The 27202-nt window shown below is 43.0% G+C and overlaps 1 protein-coding gene and 1 pseudogene across 2 annotated transcripts in view; one reads left to right on the top strand and one right to left on the bottom strand.

The window, feature by feature from the left end:
* The window catches only part of PTGR1 (prostaglandin reductase 1), a 32262-nt gene extending 7529 nt beyond the window's left edge, over nt 1–24733 (bottom strand). Inside the window, exons 1-8 of the mRNA XM_080820666.1 lie at nt 24641–24733; nt 22652–22767; nt 21006–21051; nt 13671–13727; nt 8230–8397; nt 5011–5128; nt 4146–4301; nt 1336–1444 (exon numbers count right to left, since the gene is read on the bottom strand). Coding sequence (XP_080676792.1) covers nt 1336–1444; nt 4146–4301; nt 5011–5128; nt 8230–8397; nt 13671–13727; nt 21006–21051; nt 22652–22757 — 760 coding nt within the window. The 5' untranslated portion in view covers nt 22758–22767; nt 24641–24733. The remainder of the gene's footprint in view (nt 1–1335; nt 1445–4145; nt 4302–5010; nt 5129–8229; nt 8398–13670; nt 13728–21005; nt 21052–22651; nt 22768–24640) is intronic.
* Nucleotides 11753–12321, top strand: LOC308352956 (rRNA-processing protein FCF1 homolog; annotated as a pseudogene). Its single transcript has one exon. The product of its transcript is annotated as an rRNA-processing protein FCF1 homolog (transcript).
* Nucleotides 24734–27202: the final 2469 nt, after the last annotated feature.

Genomic DNA, 27202 nt, shown 5'->3' on the forward strand with positions numbered 1-27202 from the left:
TCTCCAAGATTCCTTTTGCTCTTTTTTCTCCTTTTTTTGGACCACAGATAAATCTGTAATCTCACGAACAACACAGAGTTGTGGTAGTCTTGAGGGACGCCTGCGTGGCTCAGTCTATTGAGTGACTGACTCTTGGTTTCCACTCAGGTCTTGATCTCAGCGTTGTGGGATTAGGCCCCGTGTTAGCTTGGGGTCTGCTTGAGATTCTCTCCCTCAGCCTCTTCTCCTCCCCTGCACTGGCTCCCTCTCTCTCTAAAATAAAGTTTAAAAAACAAAACAAAACAAAAGAATCTCAAAAAATAAAAAAGAATTGTAGTAGACAAGGACTCTGTATGAGGAGTTCAGAAGACCCGTCTTTTAGTCTTGCTGATAGGATTTAAAAAGCATCTGGTCGGGGCACCTGGTTGACTCAGTGGGTTAAGCCTCTGCCTTCGGCTCAGGTCATGATCTCAGGGTCCTGGGATCGAGCCCCAAATCGGGCTCTCTGCTCAGCAGGGAGTCTGCTTCCCCTTCTCTCTCTCTGCCTGCCTCTCTGCCTGCTTCTGATCTCTGTCCAGTAAATAAATAGAATCTTTAAAAAAAAAAAAAGCCTCTGGTCCTCTTGTCATTCATCTACCCACCCATGGAGTAAGAGGCCTGTACCATGTCTCTCAGAGAAGTAGGACTTAAGGAATACAGCTCTCTAGTTGATACTGCTTTTGGATCTCTGTGGTATGGAGGGGAGGGGGCGGTGTCTGCATAGGAGAGTGAAGAAGTGGGGGACAGAGGCACAGCAGAAACAAAACAAGGACAATCCAGGAACAGAGGGGAAATGCATACTCCTTTCCCTCTCATTGGAAATGGTCAGTTTGGGGGAGCCAGTGTGTCCTGCTGCTCTAGGAACCACCATCACTACCATCAGAAGGAAATGGCAGCTCATTGTTCCCTTCACCCGTCAAGTCATCCTCCCCCCAACCCCATACCTCCAGCAACATCTCAAGTATCCTAAAGAACCCTTACACTGCACCAGCCAGACGAAGGTATTCTGTTTCTAAACCAATTCATGGTTCCCTTTTTACAACTTTGCCCAAAACAATAGGTAAAAAACGAAAACTTTTAAAAATTATCAACACTCTTCTATAGTTTCAGATTGTTATTTCTCGATATCAAAATGTGATATAAGCTATTTAGTACAAATATATGAAATTACATATTTTTAGTTTAATATACACTATTTCATCAAGAATATCAGGAAGGCTTTTTAACATTTTGATAGTCACTGGCCTATAGCACATCCGTGAATCTTCTCCTTGTCCCGTCTTTCTACCTCTGTGATCATGTGCATGAGCTCATTACCTGGGGGAAGCGGGCGAGTACTATTGTATGTAGAGATGGCCCCACATATTGCAATTCTTCCAAATTTCTTCATCTGGGGAATAACAATGTTTGAAAACTCTCCACCTACCTACACAGACAGGACGAAAACAAAACCCATGTTAAATAATCTAAACACTAGAAGACTCGGGAGAAGTCACATCTATCATTTCACAAAATTTATTCTAGAATTTAAAAAAAACCCTGATTGAGTTAGCACAGCAGTGCAGAAAATTGCAGTTGGAAAAAGACAGGAGAGGCTGGGCATTTCTATTTGTAGGAACATACCATATATAACTTATACGTTTTATTTTATTCTATTTTGGAGTTCTCTGATCAGTTCAATAATCTGTCTGCCCCTATCCAAGAGCATGGAAAAAATACTCAAAAGCCACATCAAGAACACTTTCCAATTTCAAAACTTACTACAGAGCTGTACCAAGCAAGACAGTGTGGGCACAGACATATAGATCAACAGAACTAACTTGAGAGTCCAGAAATAAACCCTTACTTTATGGTCCATTGATTTTTGACAAGAGGGGCAAAACAATGTAATAGGAGGAAAAAATAGTCTTTTCAACACATGGTGTAGAATAACTGGATATGGAAAAGAATGAAATCAGACCCCTTCTTATGCAATACACAAAAATTAACTTAAAATGTATCATGGGCCTAAACATAAGGGCTAACACCATAAAACTCTTAGAAAAAAAGAGAAAAAATAGGAATAAAATCTCTGTGACCTTGGATAAGCAGGCCTTTTTAGACACGACACCAAATGCCCAACCAACACAAGGAGAAATAAATCGGCCTTCAGCAAAATTTAAAACTTTTGTGTTTCAAAGGACACCATCAAGAAAGTGAAAGAAAAGCAAAAAAGAAAGTGAAAAACGACTCATAGACCAGGAGAAAAGAATTGCAAACCAGAGCCAATCCTCCTTATTAGTATATTCCATAATTGAGAATGGGATTACTTGCTAATGTTTATTTATAACCCAGAAATCAACACTCACAGAGCTTGCCTGATCATTTGGAGATAAGCCTAAGGCCGAGGAAGGGACACAAAGTTCCCAGGCAAGGTCAACAAAGGCCAAGGCTCTGTCTTCTTTTTTCAGCTCTCCCAGAGATTACTGGGGAAGGAAAGCAGTAGGGGGCAGTGCAGAGTGGATAAAAAAGCTCCAGCTCTGGGACTGGTTAGATGGGGTGTGAATCCCAAATATGGGATGAGTTTGTGGGGCAGCCTCAGGTAGGCTTCTTACCACTTCTGAACCTCTTTTTCTCTTTTGAAAAATAAAGAAAGCGGCACCTGGGTGCCTCAGTCGTTAAGCATCTGCTTTCAGCTTAGGTCATGATCCTAGAGTCCGGGGATTGAGCCCAGCATTGGGCTCCCTCAGCGGGAAGCCTGCTTCTCCCTCTCCCACTCCCCCTGCTTGTGTTTCCTCTTTCCCTGTCTCTGTGTCAAATAAACAAAATCTTTTTAAAAAAGAAAAGAAAAGGGGCGCCTGGGTGGCTCAGTGGGTTAAAGCCTCTGCCTTTGGCTCAGGTCATGGTCTCAGGTTCCTGGGATCGAGCCCCGCATCACATCGGGCTCTCTGCTAGGCAGGAAGCCTGCTTCCCCCTCTCTCTCTCTGCCTGCCTCTCTGCCTACTTGTGATCTCTGTCAAATAAATAAAATCTTAAAAAAAAAAAAAAAAAAAGAAAAGAAAATAGAAGCTTGTAGGAAAGAACGGTTTTTAGGATTTAAGATGATAATCAAGTTGAAACATGTACATAAATGTACATAATTCCCCTAGAAGCAATGGTTCAGGGTTTGTGGTGTTTGATAGAACATAACTACCAGGAATACTGAGAATTGACTATATCTGATAAGGGATTTATCAGAGCTTTTATGAAGAGCTCTTAAAACTCAACCAACAACCCAATTGAAAAATGGGCAAAAGATCTGAACAGACATATCTCCAAATACATACAAATGGCCAATAAGCACATGAGAAGCCATCCAGTATCATTAGCAATTAGGGAAGTGAAAATCAAAACCACAGTGAAATTCTACTTCAAACCCACAAGGATAGCCATAATAAAAATCATAGATAGTAAGTGTTGATGAGGATGTAGGGAAATTGGAACCCTCATACCCTGCTGGCGAGAATGTAAAATAGTGCAGCCATTTTGCAAAATTGCTTGTCAGTTCCTCAAAATGTTAAGTATGGAGGTGCCACATGACCCAATAATTCCATGTATAGGTATATACCCAAGAAAAATGAAAACATATATCCACACAAAAACTTGATCAGGAGTGTTCATAGCAACATTAAGATTAATAGCCAAAAAGTAAAAATTACTCAGCTGCTCATCAATGATGGATGGATAAATAAAATATAGTATATCCAGGCAATGGAATATTATGTGGTCATAAAAAAAAGGAATGAAGCCCTGAGACACATTACAACATGGATGAAACTTGAAAACATGCTAATGTATAGCGTAAGAAGCTAGTCACAAAAGACCACTTTTGGGGGCAAATGGGGAGTGACTATAATGAGTATAGCATCATCGTTCTGGGATAATGAAATGTTCTAAAACTGATTGTGGTGATGATTGTACAATTCTGTGAATGTACTAAAAACCACTAGGTTCAACACTTTAAAATGGGTAAATTATTATCTCAATACACCTGTTCTTTTAAAGGCATATGTACTCTCTTTACCTATTTTAGGTGGAAACTCTAGAAGCATATTCTCTTGTATAGTAGTTTGTTAGTAAATAAGATATTAAGTCCAATTTGTACTCACATTATCAAAATAACAATCATAACCATCAGGAGAGGCTTTTTTCAAAGTTTCTTCTAAAGACTCTACTGTTTTGTAGTTAAAGGCAACATCATACCCAAGCTTTTTAAGGTAGGCAACCTTTTCATCAGACCCTGCTGCTCCAACAACTTTGCAGCCCTAAATGGGGAGGGAAAAAATGGAAACCATTTATAAGTCAAAAGATGGACCAACCCCCCTCCTAGCTAGTACGGTCAGGTTCCCCAATAACACCTTAAGTGCTGAGCCACATATATGAAGATACCATATGGGCCAATAGGGTTATAGGTGAAATGAGTCCCTGAATCAGCCTACAACCCAACTCGTAACTTCTGCTTGCCTCTGACCAACCAGTAGATTCCAGTCTCTGGTTATGTGGTTTACAGCTTGTTTTAACTTGCTGGCTAGACAACCTTTGTATTTGACTCTCTTATTTCTTTATTTTTGGTCTTCTCTTGCAGTTACTTGCATGCTATCTTTTGGAACAGTGGTCCTTTAGACTATATTCTGTGCTCAGTTCTGGGACTCTTAGGCCCCTTGTCAGCCCTCCCGGTGACTGCCCCCTTGTTCTTTGATTTGGGCTAAAGCATTGGACTAGATCCTGTCTAATCACAGAGGAACTAGAGAACATTCTGAAAAGCACTTTCAGGATGAGACTAGAGACTATATTGGTACACAGAGAGTAGCTCTTCAGAAATCTCTTATATTCTGAATGTATCTTCAACTTCTAAACAAGACCCACTCCACTGAATTCTGTGAGACTGGGAAAGGTCTGCTCTGTCCACTGTTGTGTTCTCATTGCACACTGTGGGTGTTGAGTAAATGTTTGGCACTTGAAGAAGCCACTTACCTTGAGCTTAGCTATCTGCCCCACCACAGAGCCCACCGCTCCTGCCGCTGCATTAACCATCACTGTTTCTCCACCCTTCACACCACAGATGTCAAGTAGGCCAAAGTAGGCTGTTAGCGTGAGGGAAGGAAATTAAAGATATGTGGATAGGTTTGTTGATTTCCCCTATAACTCATTCAGATACATCCTGAAGCCCTTCTCGACAGCCCAGTGCTATGGGTCCAAGTAAAAGACAAAAAAAACCCACAGGAAATGAATATTACTGACCACTAATGGTCCATCTCCTCCATAGGAATAAAGACGATGGGAACTAGAGAAGAAATGGAGACTTGGATGGAAAGGGGCTGCACCTGTCAATCCCCAGGTCAAGTCTCAGAAGCAAGAGAAGATCCACTCAAGGGATCCTAGAACAGTGTGTCCTAGAACATGTGTGTCCTAGGGAGAGGGTGAACTTTGTGAGCAAAGCCTCCATGTCATCAACAGGACAGACAGAATGGTATGCGGTGTCTAGGCACAAGGGGGTCCCGGAGAGACACCGGGAGTTTTCCATGGCTCCTAAGTGGGATGGAAGAACTTGTGCCATTTCCCCATCTCATCCCAAAGGGGATGTCAAAGTTAGCTTGCAAAGAAAGAACTACGGGGTCTACAGAAATGCAGCTCAGACAGTACTGACAAATACTGGGTGAAGAATCCACCAGCTTGGATGGCCAGCCTGGAAGGTGATGTGGCAGAGGACTCAGTGGGAAAAGGAGACCGGCGTAAGACTAAGACACATCAAGTTCAAGAAGTTGTTGTCTCCCTTCTCCTGACACAGAATCTGTGTTAGCCCTTGGAGCTTTGCATCAACCTCAAGGATAGGAAAAAAAGGAAATCCTGAGTTTTAAACCTGAACAATGTGAACAATCACTGAATTTATTATGTTTTTGCACCCCTGAGTCTGAGCCAGTGAAATCTGTATCCACTATGGTGATTGCTAAGCCGCTTGCAAAATTTCAGACAAATTCATGTAAAGTTATTTCCATACAAAACAGAAATTATACATCTGCCTCTGAGTATATCTGGGGACCCATTAGGGTTGGAAATTGAAGGTGAGGCAGCGAAAGGCACAGAAATCTGCACTTTTTCTGAGGCCCCAAAAGCTAATATTCCCACAGTGTTTTTTGAAAGTCAGATGGAGTACCACCAGCCTCAGAATCTACTGGAGTTTTATGAAAACTTTGGATTCCCAAGCCCCACCTCAGACCCACTGACTCAGAAATGCTGGAACACGAACACCTGGATTTTATACAACCAGGTGATTCTTATGAATCAACAGAACCACTGCCCCAGTGAACGCTGAAGCCAGAGTGTGCTGGACAAGTTAGCGTAACCTCAAATACGAAGCAGAAGGTGCATTTTCTGATTGTGTCATTCCACCCATGACAATCCGTACCCCTCCCATCCCAATCTCCATTCTAGAAAATTCTAGAATCAGCTCTCAGTTAGACACACTGACCCGAGATACCCAAGGCCTTTCCCAAACGTCACACCCTTCTAAAAATGAAAAGGAGGTAAGATGGAGTCAACAGAAAAGAAATCTTAGAGGAAAAATTAAAGGCACACTTTGGTCTAAGGGGCACTTCAATCAATAACAGATTGGACAGCAAAGCACACGAACGTCTCCAGCTTAGCAGAGAAAACAGAGGTCCAATGAAGGAAGCAACGCAGACTCTGGGGGAATGTTAAATCTCTCGAGCCTGGATAGCCGCCGCAAGATACTCTAGGTTTCCAAGTTCAACTTCTGTTATAGTTTACAGCAGAAGTTCCAGTATTCTGAAAGGGTTGACCCATCCCACTGGTAAGGAAGGCTCAAAGAATGGATAGTGTGTCACTAAGGAGGTTAGAAACACAGCGTAACTCCTTCTTCTCAATCAGTGAGAACCACTGAGATAAAGTTGATTGACGTAAAAGTGCATTCTGCAGGGGCTTGGAACAGGCGAATGAGAAGTATGCACACATGAATAAATTACCCTCTATTTTAGGGTTCAAATCTCCTACTATTTTACAGATTACTCTCTCCCCAACTAAATCATGCAAGACTTGCCTCAAGGTTTCCTCATCCCTCCCTCCACCCTTGCCTTCCTCCACCTGGCTCACAATTTAGAGAGAGGTGGCTGGAAAAACAAGGTGGGAGGAAGAGTTCTTGCTAGTTGAGGGTCTAGGGCAAGCAGGCAGGACTCGGAAGTGCTAGAATTCTCTTTAGTGCCCACTTGTTGAAAGCAAGGTATGAAGTATCCTCTAAATTCATGATATTGTCTCTTGGCCACGGCAATTCTGTGGAGTTCACATTCGGAGTGCAATATGAACTTGGGACGCAGGGGACTGGTTTTTGCTAGAGGGTGATCATTTGAGGTATATATATATTTCCACTTCATTCTTTAGAAGTCCTTTGAAGTGTGAAAAAGAGAGAGGAGGGAGGGAGGGATGGAGGGAAAGAAGCAGGGAGGGAGGGAGGGAGAGAGGAAGGAAGGAAGGAAAAGATTGTACAACTTACAGAAAGACCTGAATTCCAGCTAAAAAAGGTTTGGGGAGACTCCAACAAAAGGAATTCAACTGATCTTCCTTCTCCAGGCCATAAAGGAAAGCTTGAGGTTCCAAGTGCACTGACCAGGATCTTACTGATGGATAAAGCCAAGGAACTCCCGAGTAGTTCAAGTCTGTGTCAAGCTGAGTGACTGTACAACCATACTTATGATTCACATCAATTTTAATAACCTCAGATCCTTTTACACTTCAGGAAATTCAGATGTGCGTAGGGAAAGGTGGGGAATGAGAGATAGTACAGAAAAGCCAAGGTAGATTGAATTATTTTCTTCCTCTTAAACTCTGAAATGAAGGCATAGATGAGTGAGGAGTGAAGCCAAGATGCTTCCAGGGACAGAAGGAGCTGGTTCTGTTGTGTTACCATTTGCCAGCTGCTAGGGAGGTATCAGGCCCCATGCTGCTCCTCACTGCCGCTGTCTGGACCAGAGGGTCTCTGGCCTCATTTTCCCTCTTTCCTTCAGTCCGCAGCTAACTCTAGCCCAGCTTCTTCCCTTCTTAGTCCTACCATCTACTCTAACCAGCCCCTGAACCTAGAATGTCTCAAGTCTCTTCTTGCTGACCACATTCTGAATGAACTATTTTGGAAAACCAGAATGTCATGTTTTTAAACAAATGAAATACACCCATGAAACTCACCCTGTCATGCCCACTGTTCCCAGAGCCAAAGACACTGGGATGGTGTCCGGCCACTCTGCGGGTAGCTTTTCCAGATCTTTCCCATCAGAAATAGAGTGCGTCGTCCAGCCTGAAAGAGCCACTACCAGAGCTCCTGCTGGGAAGGCTGAGTTTTTACTTTCCACAACTCTGGAAGATAAAGCACATTACAACATGGGAAACCTCTTTCAAGGGAGATGGAATGCTGCATGGGTGGTTTCCTAAGAGGGCACTAAAGTTAATAATCCATGATTAAATATCCCACCACATCTCTCCATCGTAATTCCTCATCGCTGGTTTCTCCGCCTCCTTGAGAGAAAATATGGGCCATTAGAGAGGAACTCTCTGTACTGGTTCCACATCTGTCCCAGTCCTCACCCACTTCTCTCTAAGAGGCATGTATCCTTGGGCTCAAGGTGCCCTGGACACCAGTCTCTTCTGTTCTTCAGGGGCCACCCTCCATCCCTAGCCCCTTCTCTTTCCCGAATCTATAGCACTGTCCTCTCCAGTGCAACCTACCTTTCAGTCCTGCTACTCCATTAAGGTCACAACAACTTCTGATTGCAAAATCCAGTGGACACTCTTCATTCATTATCTGATTTTACCCTTCTACTGTATTCAACACTCTGAGCTACACAGACTCTTCCTCATTGGTTTCCATAATACTGACTTCACTGGGATTTTTGCCTCGCCCTCTAAGCTGCTTCTTTTTAGTTTCATCTGCGGACTCTCTTTCTCCCACCTTCTCCCACCATTACCATTTTTTACTGTCTTCTCCCGATCATGAAGCTATGTAACACCTTTATTTTAGAAAATTTGATATATGAAATAAAAATATCGGTTCTAATCCCACAATAAAAAGATAATGGCTAAAATTCTGGGGTATGTTATGGCAATCTTATGATACATTTTGAAATCTATATTATGAGAATGCAAACTGGTGCAGCTACTGTGGCCAATGGTATGGAGAGTCCTCAAAAAATTAAAAATAGAACTACCATCTGACCCAGTAATTCCACTACTGGGTATTTGCCCCAAGAATATGAAAACACTAATTCAAAAAGATATATGCACTCTCATGTTTACCCCTGAATTTAAAAAGATATATGCACCCCAATGTTTACCTGTATTATTTACAATAGCCAAACTATGGAAGCAATCCAAGTGTCCACCTATAGAAGAATGGTTTAAGAAGATGTGGTTTATATGTATGTGTGTGTATACATATGAAGTAAGAAACAGCAATTTATTGAAGGGCATATAATCCCATTATTTAAGAAAAATTATTAATACTAGTTGGTGTACTAAACAATTTTTGAAATAATAATACATTAACAATACACACACATACATACATACATATACAATGGAATATTCCATTTCACAATGGAATATTACTCAGCCATCAGAAAAAATGAAGTCTTGCCATCTGCAACAAAATGGATGGATTCAGAGGGCACAATGCAAAGTGAAAGAAGTCAGTCAGAGGAAGACACATACCATATGATCTTACTCATATGTGGAATTTTTTTTTAAAGATTTTTAATTTATTTATTAGAGAGACAGCATGTGTGCAAGAGAGAGCAGGAGCAGGGACAGAGGGAGAAGGAGAAGCAGACTCCTTGCTAAGCAGAGAGCCCAATGGGGTTTCAATCCCAGGACCCTGAGACCATGACCTAAGCTAAAGGCAGATGCTTAACTGACTGAGCCACCCAGGTGCCCTCATATGTGGAATTTAAGAAACAAAACAAATGAACAAAGAAAAAGGAGACAAACAAACAAGAAAAATAGACTCTTAAATGAAGTCAACAAACTGGAGGTTGCCAGAGGGAAGGTGGGCCCTGGGGGGATGGGTGAAATAGGTGATGGGGGATTAAGAGTATACTTAATTTTTTAAAAAAGATTTTATTTATTCATTTGACAGAGAGAGAGAGAGAGAGAGAGCTCAAGCAGGAGGAGCTGCAGGCAGAGGGAGAGGGAGAAGCAGGCTCCCTGCTGAGTAAGAAGCCAGATGCAGGGCTTGATCCTAGGACCCTGGGATCATGACCTGAATCAAAGGCAAACACTTAACTGACTGAGCAAGTCAGGAGTTCCAAGAGTACAGTTATTATAATGAGCACTGAATAATGTATAAAATTTTTGAATCACTATATTATATATCTGAAACAAATAATACTGTATGTTAATTATACTGGATTTTAAAAAACCAAATAAATTCATTTTTTAAATGTATATTATATGATTTACATAATTGAAATCACTTTGTTTTGCAACCCAGTTTTTCTTTCCCAACATTACATTAGTATATATGAGTTATACTTACGTTAGTAAGAATCCTTTAAAAATAAATGAATTTAGGGGCACCTGGGTAGCTCAGTCTGTGAAGCATCTGACTCTTTATTTCACCTTAGGTTTGTGAGATCAAACGCCATATTGGGCTCCATCCTGGGTGCAAAGCCTGCTTAATATTCTCTCGAGCAGGGGCGCCTGGGTGGCTCAGTGGGTTAAAGCCTCTGCCTTCGGCTCAGGTCATGATCCCAGGCTCCTGGGATAGAGCCCCGAGTTGGGCTCTCTGCTCAGCAGGGAGCCTGCTTCCCTGTCTCTCTCTGCCTGCCTCTCTGCCTATTTGTGATCTCTCTCTGTCAACTAAATAAAAAAATAAAATCTTAAAAAAAAAAAAATTCTCTCGAGCAGATTTCCTGCTGAGGGCAGAGCCATATTGGGTTGGTGGGGGGAGCTCGATCCCACGATCCTCAGATCACAACCTGTACCAAAACCAAGTGTAAGACGCTCCAAGAGTCAGACACTCCACCAACTGGGCCACCCAGGTGCCCCTACATAAAAATTTTAAACTATGATTGGACATGGGAGAAAGATAAAAATAAACAAAGACCCAAATATTTGCAACACTAATATTCCTAACACGTAAGAAGATCTCACAAATCACTGTAAGAGATGAAAAGACCTAAAGGAATAAAGGAAAGGACATAAAGATATTCACAGAAGAAAACTGATAATTTACCAAAAAAAGTCAACATTGCTAAAAATGAAAGAAATGGAAGTTAAATGGAAACATCAATGTGACTTCACCTCAGATTGCTAAGATGATAAGCAATAGGCATATAGGTATGAGGAAACAAGTTCTTTAATATGCTATTGGAGGGAGTGGATATTCATATAATCTTTTCAAAGAGCAATTTGACATCAAAACTTCAAATTAAAAATGTGTTTCTCGGGGCGCCTGGATGGTTCAGAGGGTTAAGCCTCTGCCTTCGGCCCGGGTCATGGTCTCAGGGACCTGGGATTGAGTCCTGCATTGGGCTCTCTGCTCAGCGGGGAGCCTGTTTCCCCCTCTCTCTCTGCCTGCCTCTCTGCCTACTTGTGATCTCTCTCTCTCTGTCAAATATAAAAATAAAATCTTAAAAAAAAATCTTTAAAAAAATTAAAAAAAAATGTGTTTCTCTCAGGTTGGTGATTCCAGAAGAAACAAGAGTAAGGTGTGAACATGGGGAAGCAAAAGAAATCAAGAAAGGCATGAGACCATGAAGGAAATGCTTAGTCTCTGAGATCAGAGGCTTAAGGAGAAGGATAGATTAAAACCTGGAAAGAAAGATCCCAAGTCCCCCCAAATCCTTCCTGCTTATTCTTCCAGTATAACATCCAGCTGGGCCTGCCATACCACATCCTGGTTGATACCAACTTCATCAACTTTTCCATTAAAGTCAAACTTGACTTAGTACAATCAATGATGGACTGTATGTATGCTAAGTGTATCCCCTGTATAACTGACTGTGTAATGGATGAGACTGAGAAACTGGGGCAAAAGTATTGAGTAGTTCTAAGGACTGCCAAGGATCCAAGATTTGAATGGTTACCATGCACACACAAAGGAATCTATGCAGATGCCTGCTTAGTACAGAGAGGAACTGAGCACAAGTGTTATATTGTGGCTACAGTTGACCAGGACCTTAAAGGAAGGATCCAGAAGATCCCTCGAGTTCCCATCATGTACATTTCTAACATAGGTACAACATTGAGCAGATGCTAGAAAATAATGGAGCCCTTTGGTTCTAATTCTTAAAAGATGGAGTTCTTCTGCCTTCCTTTACCAACTTCTTCTGTTGCCAGTTCGTATTAACAATATGCTACAGCATGAATTACTCTTCTTACCCATTTGCTCTGTTAGGAGCTGAGTATGGTTAAATACACTCATTTTTTTATGTCATTTTGAAATTGATATTTTGTATCATTTTAAATATTGTTGCATCTTTTTATAAATTAGATGATTATGCATTTTTTAAAAATAGGGCATCTCTCAGGCATCTCGGTGGCAAGGTTGGTTAAGCGTCTGATGGGGTTTAGGCTCAAATCATGATCTCAGGGTGCTGAGACTGAACGCTGCACTGGGCTCTGTGCTCAGCACGGAGTCTTCTTAAGACTTTCTCCCTCTTCCTCTGCCCCTTCCCAAACCTGTGCTCTCTCTCTCTCTAAAATAATAAATAAATAAATAAATAAAAATATATGCATCTCCTTTGACCTATAATTTATACTTCTGGGAATTTAATGTGAAGCAATATTCATCCAAGTAGGCAGAGAATACACAGACATACACATAAAGAGGCATACATGTTCCTTGTAGAACTATTTGTGATAGAAAAAACTGGAAACAGTTGCTACCAGGAGTAGATTAGTTACACAGCAGATAACAATGGGATAAATTTGCAGCCATTAAGGGATGCCTGGGTGGCTCAGTTGGTTGAGCATCTGAGTTCAGTTCAGGTTGTGATTCTGGAGTCCTGGGTTTGAACCCTGTGTCAGGCTCCCTGCTCAGTGGGGAGTTTGCTTCTCCCTCTCTGCCTCCCCCCTCCATGTGTGCTCTGTCTCTCTCAAATAAATAAAATCTTTGGGAGAAAAACAAGATTGATTTAAAAAAAATTGCAGCCATTAAAAGGTAGGTAGTATATTTACATATTATCAAAAAGATATCCATAACATATTAAGTGAGAAAAAGCAATTTATTGAAGGGCATATAATCCCATTATTTAAGAAAAATTATAAATACTAGTTGGTGTACTAAACAATTTTTGAAATAATAATACATTAACAACAGTCACCTCTAAGTTTCAGCTGGTGAGGGATCTTCCAGTTTCCATGATACTAATTTTTGATTTACTTGAATTTTTGCAATAATTGTAAGTTGGACAATTATACTTTTTTAAGTAATTTTTAAGTAGTGATGGTAATTTCACAGGCTTCCCTCCATCCCAATTAGTCAGGAAAGGGGCAAGGTTTCCCAAGCTGCTTCCAAGATCAGTGAGTGAATCACATGCGCTGAAGAAATTATAGGGATGATAGACAGAAGCAGACCCAGAAGGAGGTAAAGGAAAGACATATTTCTCAGACATGGAAACACAAAGAAATACCTGGCCACTTGCTGCCCCATCATCACATTACCCTCCTTCAATTTTTTGGACGCCACTCTGAAAAAAAAAATCCATTTTTAATACAGAAAGACTTCTTGGGAAAGGGCACCTGGGTGGCTCAGTGGGCTGCGTTTCTGACTCTTGATTTTGGCAGGGGAATTGGTTGGTATTGCAGGACAATTGATTGGAAAGGCTTACAAACTGGAATCGTCACAGAATCCTACTAACCACACAAAAAGGGATGTTAGTTAACATTTGGAAACACTTTTTTTTTTAAACCTTAGATTTGAATCTCTATTGATCAGCTCTGAAAACAATTATTATTATTATTATTATTATTATTATTTAAAGATTTTATTTATTTATTTGACAGACAGAGAGCACAAGTAGGCAGAGAGGCAGGCGGAGAGAGAGAGAAGGAAGCAGGCTCCCCGCTGAGCAGAGAGGAGAGCCCGATGTGGGGCTCGATCCCAGGACCCTGAGATCATGACCTGAGCCGAAGGCAGAGGCTTTAACCCACTGAGCCACCCAGGTGCCCTGAAAACAATTATTTTAAAGAATGATGACTACAGGGACGCCTGGGTGGCTCAGTCGGTTAAGCCACTGCCTTCGGCTCAGGCCATGATCCCAGGGTCCTAGGATCGAGTCCCGCATGGGGCTCCTTGCTCTGCAGGGAGCCTGCTTCTCTCTCGCCCTCTGCCTGCCACTGTGCCGCTTGTGTGTGCGTGCTCTCTCTCTCTCTGTCTGACAAATAAATAAAATCTTAAAAAAAAAAAGAGAATGATGACTACATTATTTACCAATAAGCAAAATTACTGAGAAGTTAGTGCAACATAAGTGCTTTTATTCCCTCCCTTCCCTGAGTTGTTTACTAGGTACACATATTTGATTAAATTAAAAGAATACAGTTAAATGGGAGGCAAAAAAAAGCTTATTTTAGTCTTACCATCTTCCTCTACCCAAATTAGTTGTCAGTAGTGAAATGGACAAATTGGATTTGGGTTTCTTTAGTCTTTTACTTTTTCGGGAACAGTGAGAGGCAAATTGTGCATATTAAGATAGGAAATGGGGGGAGGAGTCAAGATGGCGGAGAAGTAGCAGGCTGAGACGACATCGGGTAGCAGGAGATCAGCTAGATAGCTTATCTAACCATTGTGAACACCTATAAATCCAATGGGAAATCGAAGAGAAGAAGAGCAACAATCCCAGAAACAGAAAATCGATCACTTTCTGAAAGGTAGGACCTGCGGAGAAGTGAATCCAAAGCGACGGGAAGATAGACCCCGGGGGGAGGGGCCGGCACCCGGCAAGCGGCGGAGCGACGGAGCACAAAATCGGGACTTTTAAAAGTCGGCTCCACTGGGAGACATCGCTCCAGAGGCTAAACTGGGGGGAAACCCAGGCGGGGTCAGCATAATCCCAGGACCCGCAGGGTCACAGAAGGACTGGGGATGTCTGAGTGCCGCAGAGCTCGCAGGTATTAGAGCGGGGAAGCCGGCTATAGCGACAAAGCCGAGGAGTGAGCTCTAAGCCCGGGGTTACCTTGTGCCGGTCACAGGCTGGGTGGGCTCGGAGCGCGGCCGGAGGCCACGGAGACAAAAGCGACCCGGCGCTTTTCTCCAGCTCCAACAATTGACTGCTTTCCTCGAGTCGCGACCGCAAGCCAGGGAGGCGGGGCTATTGGGCGCTTTGCTCTGAGAGTGCACTGAGGAGCGGAACCCCAAGCTCTCGGCTCCTCCGGGCCGAGAGATTGGGAGGCCGCCATCTTCATTCCCGTCCTCCGGAACTCTACGGAAAGCGCTCAGGGAACAAAAGCTCCCAAAAGCTAACCCGAGCGGATTACTTAGCCTGGCCCCTGGCAAGGGCGGTGCAATTCCGCCTGCGGCAAAGACACTTGAGAATCACTACAACAGGCCCCTCCCCCAAGAAGATCAACAAGAAACCATCCAAAACCAACTTCAGTCACCAAGAACAGCGGAATTCCACAGCAGGAGAAAGCAAATCCTACCTGGACAAAATGACAAGGCGGAAAAACTCACCTCAAAAAAAAGAACAAGAGGCCGTACCGAAGGCTGGAGACCTAATCAATACAGACATAGGTAGCATGACAGATCTAGAGTTCAGAATGACAATTCTCAAGGTTCTAGCCGGGCTCGAAAAAGGCATAGAAGATATTAGAGAAACCCTCTCCGGAGAGATAAAAGCCCTTTCTGGAGAAATAAAAGAACTAAAATCTAACCAAGTTGAAATCAAAAAAGCTATTCATGAGGTGCAATCAAAAATGGAAGCTCTCACTGCCAGGATAAATGAGGCAGAAGAAAGAATTAGTGACATAGAAGACCAAATGACAGAGAATAAAGAAGCTGAGCAAAAGAGAGACAAACAACTACTGGAACATGAGGAGAGGATTCGAGAGATAAGTGACACCATAAGACGACACAACATTAGAATAATTGGGATTCCAGAAGAAGAAGAAAGAGAGAGGGGAGCAGAAGGTATATTGGAGACAATTATTGGAGAGAATTTCCCTAATATGGCAAAGGGAACAAACATCAAAATCCAGGAGATGCTAAGAACGCCCCTCAAAATCAATAAAAATAGGTCCACACCTCGTCACCTGATAGTAAAATTTACAAGTCTTAGCGACAAAGAGAAAATCCTGAAAGCAGCCCGGGAAAAGAAGTCTGTAACATACAAGGGTAAAAACATTAGATTGGCAGCGGACCTATCCACAGAGACCTGGCAGGCCAGAAAGAACTGGCATGATATATTCAGAGCACTAAACGAGAAGAACATGCAGCCAAGAATACTATATCCGGCTAGGCTATCATTGAAAATAGAAGGAGAGATAAAGAGCTTCCAGGACAAACAAAAGCTGAAAGAATTTGCAAACACCAAACCAGCTCTACAGGAAATATTGAAAGGGGTCCTCTAAGCAAAGAGAGACCCTAAAAGTAGTAGATCAGAAAGAAACAGAAACAATATACAGTAACAATCATCTTACAGGCAATACAATGGCACTAAATTCATATCTCTCAATAGTTACCCTGAATGTTAATGGGCTCAATGCCCCAATCAAAAGACACAGGGTATCAGAATGGATAAAAAAACAAAACCCATCCATATGCTGCCTACAAGAAACTCATTTTAGACCCGAAGACACCTCCAGATTTAAAGTGAGGGGGTGGAAAACAATGTACCATGCTAATGGACATCAGAAGAAAGCTGGGGTGGCAATCCTTATATCAGATCAATTAGATTTTAAGCCAAAGACTATAATAAGAGATGAGGAAGGACACTATATCATACTCAAAGGGTCTGTCCAACAAGAAGATCTAACAATCTTAAATATCTATGCCCCTAACATGGGAGCAGCCAACTATATAAACCAATTAATAACAAAATCAAAGAAATACATCAACAGTAATACAATAATAGCAGGGGACTTTAACACTCCCCTCACTGAAATGGACAGATCATCTAAGCAAAAGATCAACAAGGAAATAAAGGCCTTAAATGACACACTGGACCAGATGGACATCACAGATATATTCAGAACATTCCATCCCAAAGCAACAGAATATACATTCTTCTCTAGTGCACATGGAACATTCTCCAGAATAGACCACATCCTGGGTCATAAATCAGGTCTCAATCGGTACCAAAAGATCGAGATCATTCCCTGCATATTTTCAGACCACAATGCTCTGAAGCTCGAACTCAATCACAAGAGGAAATTTGGAAAGAACGCAAATACATGGAGACTAAACAGCATCCTTCTAAAAAATGAATGGGTCAACCAGGAAATTAAAGAAGAATTGAAAAAATTCATGGAAACAAATGATAATGAAAACACAACAGTTCAAAATCTGTGGGACACAACAAAGGCAGTCCTGAGAGGAAAATATATAGCAGTGCAAGCCTTTCTCAAGAAACAAGAAAGGTCTCAAATACACAACCTAACCCTACACCTAAAGGAGCTGGAGAGAGAACAACAAAGAAAGCCTAAACCCAGCAGGAGAAGAGAAATCATAAAGATCAGAGCAGAAATCAATGAAATAGAAACTAAAAAAACAATAGAACAAATCAACAAAACTAGGAGCTGGTTCTTTGAAAGAATTAATAAGATTGATAAGCCCCTGGCCAGACTTATCAAAAAGAAAAGAGAAAGGACGCAAATAAATAAAATCATGAATGAAAGAGGAGAGATCACAACCAACACCAAAGAAATACAAACAATTATAAGAACATACTACGAGCAACTCTATGGCAACAAATTTGACAACCTGGAAGAAATGGATACATTTCTAGAGATGTATAAACTACCACAACTGAACCAGGAAGAAATAGATAACCTGAACAGACCCATAACCAGTAAGGAGATTGAAACAGTCATCAAAAATCTCCAAACAAACAAAAGTCCAGGGCCAGACGGCTTCCCAGGGGAATTCTACCAAACATTTAAAGAAGAATTAATTCCTATTCTCCTGAAACTGTTCCAAAAAATAGAAATGGAAGGAAAACTTCCAAACTCATTCTATGAGGCCAGCATCACCTTGATCCCAAAACCAGACAAGGATCCCACCAAAAAAGAGAATTACAGACCAATATCCTTGATGAACACAGATGCGAAAATTCTCACCAAAATACTGGCCAATAGGATCCAACAGTACATTAAAAGGATTATTCACCACGACCAAGTGGGATTTATTCCAGGGCTGCAAGGTTGGTTCAACATCCGCAAATCCATCAATGTGATACAATACATTAATAAAAGAAAGAGTAAGAACCATATGATACTCTCAATAGATGCTGAAAAAGCATTTGACAAAGTGCAGCATCCCTTCCTGATTAAAACTCTTCAAAGTGTAGGGATAGAAGGCACATACCTCAATATTATCAAAGCCATCTATGAAAAACCCACCGCAAATATCATTCTCAATGGAGAAAAACTGAAAGCTTTTCCGCTAAGGTCAGGAACACGGCAGGGATGTCCGTTATCACCACTGCTGTTCAACATAGTACTAGAAGTCCTAGCCTCAGCAATCAGACAACAAAAAGAAATTAAAGGCATCCAAATCGGCAAAGAAGAAGTCAAACTATCACTCTTTGCAGATGATATGATACTATATGTGGAAAACCCAAAAGGCTCCACTCCAAAACTGCTAGAACTTATACAGGAATTCAGTAAAGTGTCAGGATATAAAGTCAATGCACAGAAATCAGTCGCATTTCTTTACACTAACAACAAGACAGAAGAAAGAGAAATTGAGGAGTCAGTCCCATTTACAATCGTACCCAAAACCATAAGATACCTAGGAATAAATCTAACCAAAGAGGCAAAGAATCTATACTCAGAAAACTATAAAGTACTCATGAAAGAAATTGAGGAAGACACAAAGAAATGGAAAAATATTCCATGCTCATGGATTAGAAGAACAAATATTGTGAAAATGTCTATTTTACCTAAAGCAATCTACACATTTAATGCAATCCCTATCAAAATCCCATCCATTTTTTTTAAAGAAATAGAACAAATAATCCTAAAATTTATATGGAACCAGAAAAGACCTCGAATAGCCAAAGGAATATTGAAAAAGAAAGCCAAAGTCGGTGGTATCACAATTCCAGACTTCAAGCTCTATTACAAAGCTGTCATCATCAAGACAGTATGGTACTGGCACAAAAACAGACATATAGACCAATGGAACAGAATAGAGAGCCCAGAAATAGACCCTCAACTCTATGGTCAACTAATCTTCGACAAAGCAGGAAAGAATATCCAATGGAAAAAAGACAGCCTCTTCAACAAATGGTGCTGGGAAAATTGGACAGCCACATGCAGAAAAATGAAATTGGACTATTTCCTTACACCACACACGAAAATAGACTCAAAGTGGATGAAGGACCTCAATGTGCGAAAGGAATCTATCAAAATCCTTGAGGAGAATGCAGGCAGCAACCTCTTTGACCTCCACCGCAGCAACTTCTTCCTAGGAACATCGTCAAAGGCAACAGAAGCAAGGGCAAAAATGAACTATTGGGATTTCATCAAGATCAAAAGCTTTTGCACAGCAAAGGAAACAGTTAACAAAACCAAAAGACAACTGACAGAATGGGAGAAGATATTTGCAAACGACATATCAGATAAAGGGCTCGTATCCAAAATCTATAAAGAGCTTATCAAACTCAATACCCAAAGAACAAATAATCCAGTCAAGAAATGGGCAGAGGACATGAACAGACATTTCTGCAAGGAAGACATCCAGATGGCCAACAGACACATGAAAAAATGCTCCACATCACTCGGCATCAGGGAAATACAAATCAAAACCACAATGAGATACCACCTCACACCAGTCAGAATGGCTAAAATTAACAAGTCAAGAAATGACAGATGCTGGCGAGGATGCGGAGAGAGGGGAACCCTCCTACACTGTTGGTGGGAATGCAAGCTGGTGCAACCACTCTGGAAAACAGTGTGGAGGTTCCTCAAAAAACTGAAAATAGAGCTACCCTACGACCCAGCAATTGCACTCCTGGGTATATATCCTAAAGATACAAACGTGGTGCTCCGAAGGGGCACGTGCACCCGAATGTTTATAGCAGCAATGTCCACAATAGCCAAACTGTGGAAAGCGCCTAGATGTCCATCAACAGATGAATGGATAAAGAAGATGTGGTATATATACACAATGGAATACTATGCAGCCATCAAAAGACATGAAATCTTGCCATTTGCGACGACGTGGATGGAACTAGAGGGTATCATGCTTAGCGAAATAAGTCAATCGGAGAAATATAACTATCATATGATCTCTTTGATATGAGGAAGTGGAGATGCAAGGTGGGGGGGTTTGGGGAGGGGTAGGAAAAGAAAAAATGAAAAGATGGGATTGGGAGGGAGACAAACCATAAAAGACTCAATCTCAAGAAACAGACTGAGGGTTGCGGGGGGGGAAGGGGGATGGGAGAGGGTGGTGGGGAAATGGACATTGGGGAGGGTATGTGCTATGATGAGTGCTGTGAAATGTGTAAACCAGACGATTCACAGACCTGTACCCCTGGGGATAAAAATACATTATATGTTTATTAAAATAAAAAAATTAAAAAAAAAAAAAAGATAGGAAATGGTGGTCAAAGAGAGGGGCCAAGGGAATCTCTTATCAAACTTCTCAAACCTTTGCTGGCAAAGATGCGCATCCATGAATCTTATCGCTGATATTATACTGGGACAACAGGGGGAATGACAATCAGTTGGATATTTTAAAAGATGGACTATTTCAAAACAGGATCCAAAGCACAACACGTAACTTTTTAGGAGGAAAATCATACCTCATATAAGGATCCACAGTAAGGAACAAAGCTTCCAGCAGGACCTCTATAAAATAAAGCGTTCCACAGGCAATTAGAAACTCAATGCTTGATGCCTTCATTGACTTTGGCATTCTACGTAAACAGTCGAAGTAAACATTCTTTTTTTTTTTTTAATTTATTTATTTGACGGACAGAGATCACAAGTAGGCAGAGAGGCAGACAGAGAGAGAGGGGGAAGTAGGCTCCCCGCCAAGCAGAGAGCCCGATGTGGGGCTCGATCCCAGGACCCTAGGATCATGACCTGAGCCGAAGGCAGAGGCCTTAAACCCACTGAGCCACCCAGGTGCCCCTTGAAGTAAACATTCTAAATAAGATCGTCTTTCTGCTTCATGGTTGCCCTTCTGTGCTTGCTATTGAAGAGACAAGTGGGGTCTAGCCCAAACCATCATCAGCCTTACCATCACTGTCATCATTATGTTATTTAGTCAGAACTCACTCCATGCTTTACATGGATTATTTCATATGATATTCCCAACTATTACTGTTTCCACTTCATTTAGGCTTAGATTAAGGAACTTGGTCAGGGCCACATCTGTAATCACTATGTTCCAGTGCTCCCATAAGGTTTCACTGGCAGCCCCTGTTAGTACTAAGGAGTATGCATTTTGCTGGCGTGACCCTCATGCACACATTCTCTGGAATTTTGAATCTGGGTCCTGGCTATCTATCCCAACTTAGATGGGACTGAACTTGACCATGTTATTTGATTGCATGCCCCTTTCTGCCTACCCACCTGTAAATACCCCTTATTGTCTGCTCTACTAAATTAATATCCAAACATGCTATGTGCTGCTGTTTCTCTCCCGTAGATTTCTTTAGGGGTTTGCCTTGTCCTCCTACTTCCCTCAAGGGGATGGGAGACTCCTCAGTGAAGGATGAGAGTTTTCCCCTCCTGTCTGTGCACAGGATAATTTGAGCTCTGCACATGGTTGTTAGGCCCTGCTTACCCCACTTGCTTACCCCATCATCAGGCTTGCCAGGACAGAGAGGAAATCCTCCCCAGGGTTTGTCAAAGTCACAAACCATGTACCATTTCAATTATGAAAGGAATCAGAGAGATCCTCTTCCCACATGACATCAAGGCTTCAAACAGAAAACCTTGAGAAAGTCTCTGTGGCAGATTGCAAAACCGTCACAAAGATGTCCCATCGCTGTGTGGGGCCTCCTTGCTGTCCTCCCATCAAGAAGTGTATGTCTCACTCTTTGAATTTGGACGTGGCTATGTGACTTGCTTTGCATAGCAGCAAACATGATCTAAGCAGAGGCTAACACCTGGTGCTCTAGATCAGCGGGACCACTGAGAAGACAGAGAGCTCGCAGCTCGCTAGAAGCCAGCCTGCTAGAAAGTCCACCCAGAGGCCTGAGGCACACACATCTGCAGAAAGCTTGCTAACCACCAGACAAATGAGTGAGGTCCATCCTCGGTTAAACTGTTAGCCCAGATGAAGCCTACAGAGTTACCACCAACTTAACCCAGCCCAAATTGCCAACCCACAGAATTGTGAGCCAATACATGTCGTCTGATGTCACTCAATGTCGAGGTACTTTATTAAGCAGCAAAGGCTAACCGACACAGTCTTTACCAGCTCAAATCTGTGACTCACCTCCATTTTTTAAGGATGGGAGTTCAACTGTCTTCAGCTCGAAGTTGCTGTGAGTAGGACTGCCTTCAAAGTGCTTCTTCAGGGTCCAGCTCTTAGCACGAACCATCCTGAAGTTTCTGGAACACAGTCAACACACAGTCCACTACCGTGACGTGACTGGATTCTTATGACTTCCCAGCCCCTGCCCTGAAGCCCGGCAGCAGGATCCATTCATCGTCTGCTTCTCTCCAGGACCATTTAACGCCAACCACATTTATTAAGTATTTACTACATTTCTGTTATTGTGCTGAGCACTTCGGACGCATCATCTCATTTTACCCCCATAAATTCCCTTCCAGGTAGGCATTATTATCACTGCCAGTGGAGAGAGCACGAACGAGGAAACCGAGGCTTCCTCAGAAATCTCGAAGACAGGGAAAACTGTTAAAACTGACCCATTCTTCCCAGTCATCGCTGGGGTTTCATTAGGGCACTGGACAGCTCCGTGGCGGGCAAACACTCCGGTCCTCGCCTCAGAGACAGCGAATCCCGAGAAAGAGCGTCAAACCCAAGAACCGAACGGAAGCGGGCCCGCGTCGTTCAGAGGGAGAGACAACCGAGGCCACCGGTCTCAGCCTCCGGACGCCACGGTGTGGCGCTGCTGCTCCGCTCCGGGGCGAGTTGACTTTGCCACCAAACGGGAAATCCGGGGTTTACGCTCGCCTCCACAGGAAACCAGCGGGATGATTCAGGCGGCTCTGAGCTTTGGGATCGGGACATGTTGCTTGGACCGATCTCCCCCGTGTCCCCCGGGAGCCGCCCCTTCCTCACGTGTGTGCCTACCTCTAGCGGACGGGTCTGCGGTCGCTATTTCCGCGGTCCCGCCGCGGTGTAAGCAGGAAAGTTAGGGGTCCCCGGAACAAAGAAAACTGAGGCGGAGCTTTCCGGCCGCAGGAGGAGTCATTTCTGGCCGTCAGCTCTTCCTGCGGTCCGCGCCCTACCGACCCCGCTTGCGTGTTCGCGTTACAAGGGACTGCAAACACCTCAGTAGTTTCGGATTTTATGGAAACTGAGGGAATGCAAAAACGAATTGTCTTCACCTGGCCGGAAAATAGCCCAACCAAATCGGACGCAGCGACGCAGCGTATCGATGGCAAAACTCCCAGCGCTGTTTCAGAAGCAAAGACTGATCTCACGTGGGCTGAAGAACATGGAGTTTGAGCGCGCAAACTCCGGGCGAACGGGTCAGAGAGCTGATGATGCCGACCCTTGCTGGCTGTCACGACTTCAGTCAGTCAGGACCTGGACTCCCTGGATTTCGGACGACCTTTGCCCCAGTTCCACACTGAACTTTCTTTTGCCCAGCCCCCCCCTCATGAATATGCATATTGGGGGCGGGTAACAGCAGTGCCCTGGATCCTTTTGCTTTGCAAAGGGAGCGTTCCCGGCAGTCGAATCCGCAGCCCCGCTCTTACATGTCTCTTTTCCCAAAAAGGCAGCCATGTGCGAATTCTGACCTCGCTGCAAGTCCCGAAGTCGTCCTCCGCCCCCGAAAGGTTGTGGCCTCAGAGGCAGCCGAAGTTCAGGGAGAGTCCCACCCACCAAAGGAAGGTGTCCGGGTGCAGTGCCCTCAGGCACACTCGCCCTTGGCTCTCACCTCCTTTCCCGCACACGCCCGTCTCCACTAACCGAATTCCGACCCCTTTCTTTCGTCTCCTTCCACAATGGTCCCAGTTTTGCAGTCCCGCAAGTTTCTTGGCCAACCGCCGCCCTGGCTAAGGCAGCTATGCCTTAGCAGACAGGCCGTGCGCTTCGTTCCAGCTTGTCTCCGAACCCTCCAAGAACAAGGAGGGGCCCGTGGGCATCGATGGGGACATCTGGCTTTCCCTTTCCTCGTAGTGCAAGACTCGGAAGTTATTAAGCAAGAGAGGGAGAACAACGCGCAAACGTTCCATGATAGGGAATTCTAGGAACTCAGCAGGAAAAAAGAGCGGGGCGATGTTTACTTACCCAAGTCCACGGGTCCCACTACCTAGACAGAGAATGTGGTTGGGGTTGTGCAGCAGAGAGTCCACCGACTGAATTTAAGGCCGTCTGGGAGAGGGTGGGGCTTCCCCCAAGGGCGGAGCTGCTCCTGCAAGTTTGTGCATGTGTGTGTGTGTATGTAGGGGTGTGCTTCCAATAGCAAAGGTCTCCATCGGAGCCCTGCCCAGATGGAACTGTACTTGCAACAGTTCCTAACTGGGAACTGGCCGTGGCTGGGAAAACCAGCCACGGCCTTCCCGGCTCAGGCAGGAGGGAGACAAATGCAGGATCCCTGAGCAGAGGGCAGAGTTTTCTACTTTTTATTTATTTATTTATTAGAGAGAGAGAGAGAGAGAGAGAATGGGGGAAGGGCAGAGAGAGGGAGAGAGAGAATCTCAAGCAGACTTCCCACTGTTCTGATCCAGCCAGGGACTAATAAACCTAATATATTGCAGATTGTTTTCCAAAAATACAATAGCAGTTTACATTCCTACCATCAATGTTGGTGAGTTTCTGTTACCTAAAGCTAACATCAAAACTGGTATTACTGTTGTATTCACTTTTTGCCAATTTGATCAGTGCAAATGAATTTAAGCCCCTCAAAGGATGAGATCTGACTTTATTCAGATTTGTACCCTTGCACCTACCTGTATCATTTAGAATGGGTTTTTTGTTTTTGTTTTTCTTTTGGGGGGGGTGGTTTGCATGTTACATAAGACTCATACTGGCTTAAAAAATAAGAGAGATTTATTGGTTCGTGTGACTGGAAGTAGGATGGGCTTCAGGTCTGGTCTGAATCAAGATCTGGAATATTTTATCCTTATTACACTTCTTTCTGGGCATCAGAAAGGCTTGCTTCCCTCAGGGTGACACAGTGGCTGCAGTAGCTCTATGAACCTAAAGGAAAGAAAAATACCCATGGCACAAAATTCCTAGCAAGACTCCTCCACCTTCCATTGGTTGAAATGTCTCTAAGCCAATCAGGGGCCAATTAAAGACTGAAAAGCTTGGGCCTGGGTTACCTAAACTAGTCAAGTTTAATCAGGGGTCAGATTCCTCTCTTCTCTTTGCTAGGCTTTCAGTTAACAAGCCACTGAGTCAAAGATTCAGAACTCCAAGAGACAGACTTCTCAACTTTCAACATAAAATAGTAACATAAAATTTAGTGATAATCAGATGTTAGGTGTGTAGTATTATCAGCTTTGCAGGAAAGTTGGTTTGTTTGGTGACTTGAAAAGCTTTCAACAGAGGGGGCGCCTGGGTGGCTCAGTGGGTCAAGCCCCTGCCTTCTGCTCAGACCCTGATTCCAGGGTCCTGGGATCGAGCCCCACATCTGGCTCTCTGCTGAGCAGAGAGCCTGCTTCCCCATCTCTCTGCCTGCCTCAATGCCTACTTGTGATCTCTGTCTGTCAAATAAACAAATAAAATCTTAAAAAAAAAAAAAAAGCTTTCAACAGAAAAGCTGAAAGAATGGGTGTCTCTGAGAATGGCTATTGGTTGTTATAGCTGCATAACAAAGTACCATTGGTTGGATAGCTTAAACAACAGAAATTTAAGTTTCTTACACTTACGGAAGCTGGATGTCCAGATCAAAGTATTGGCCAGTTTGGCTTCTCCTGAGCCCATGCTTCTTGGCTTGTTGATGGCCACCTTCCTTCTGTGTTCTCACAGGGTTTTTCCTGCGCAAACGCACATCCTTGGTGTATCTCTCTTCTTTAAGCCCCACCTACGAGTCTCCATTGAATTTAGTCATCTTTTTGAAGGTCCTGTCTCCAAATACAATCACATAGATTAGAGCTCACCCATTTATGACCTCATTTAACTTCAGTTACCTCTCTAAAGTTCTGCCTGGATGACTCAGTTGGTTAAGCATCTGCCTTTGGCTCAGGTCATGAACCCCAGTCCCTGGGACTGGTCTCCCTGCTCAGCGAGGAGCCTGCTTCTCTTCTCCCTCTGCTCATGCTCTCTCTCTCTCTCTCAAATAAATAAAATTTTTTAAAGAAATAATTGTATCAGACACTAGCCAAATGGATAGGAGGATGGGAAGAGGGACTAAGAGGGGAAACCAGGATGAGAAAGTGACATTCCAAGACATTCAGTATATTTGTATATCCAAAATAACATTACCAATAGTTGTTTACAGATATCCCATAAGTGTGATCTTTCCTAAAGTTCTTCTCACCTGCAAGAGGAACCCATCTCATCTATATTGGAAGATAAAATGAACAGTGAAAAGGACAGGGATTTGAGAATGTTAACTTGAATTCAAATCTCAACCCTCCTACTGACTAACTCTGTGATCTCTAATTGATTTCACCTCTTGAACTTCAGATCCCTTAGGCTCTGAGGAAGATAATTAAAATATTTACTTCCCGGGACTGTTGTGAGGCTTAGAAATTAGCTACTAAGGGCTCCTAGTTGGTGCTGCACTGGCCACATTTCATTATGTTGTGGGAAAAGGCATAATTGTTCTCTCTCCAAATGTAGTATCTTACATGTATTAAGGGATTCTTTCAATTCTGAGAATAATATTACTATCCAGTTTTA

This window comes from Martes martes (genome assembly GCF_963455335.1).
Source record: "Martes martes genome assembly, chromosome: 12".
Taxonomy (NCBI): domain Eukaryota; kingdom Metazoa; phylum Chordata; class Mammalia; order Carnivora; family Mustelidae; genus Martes; species Martes martes.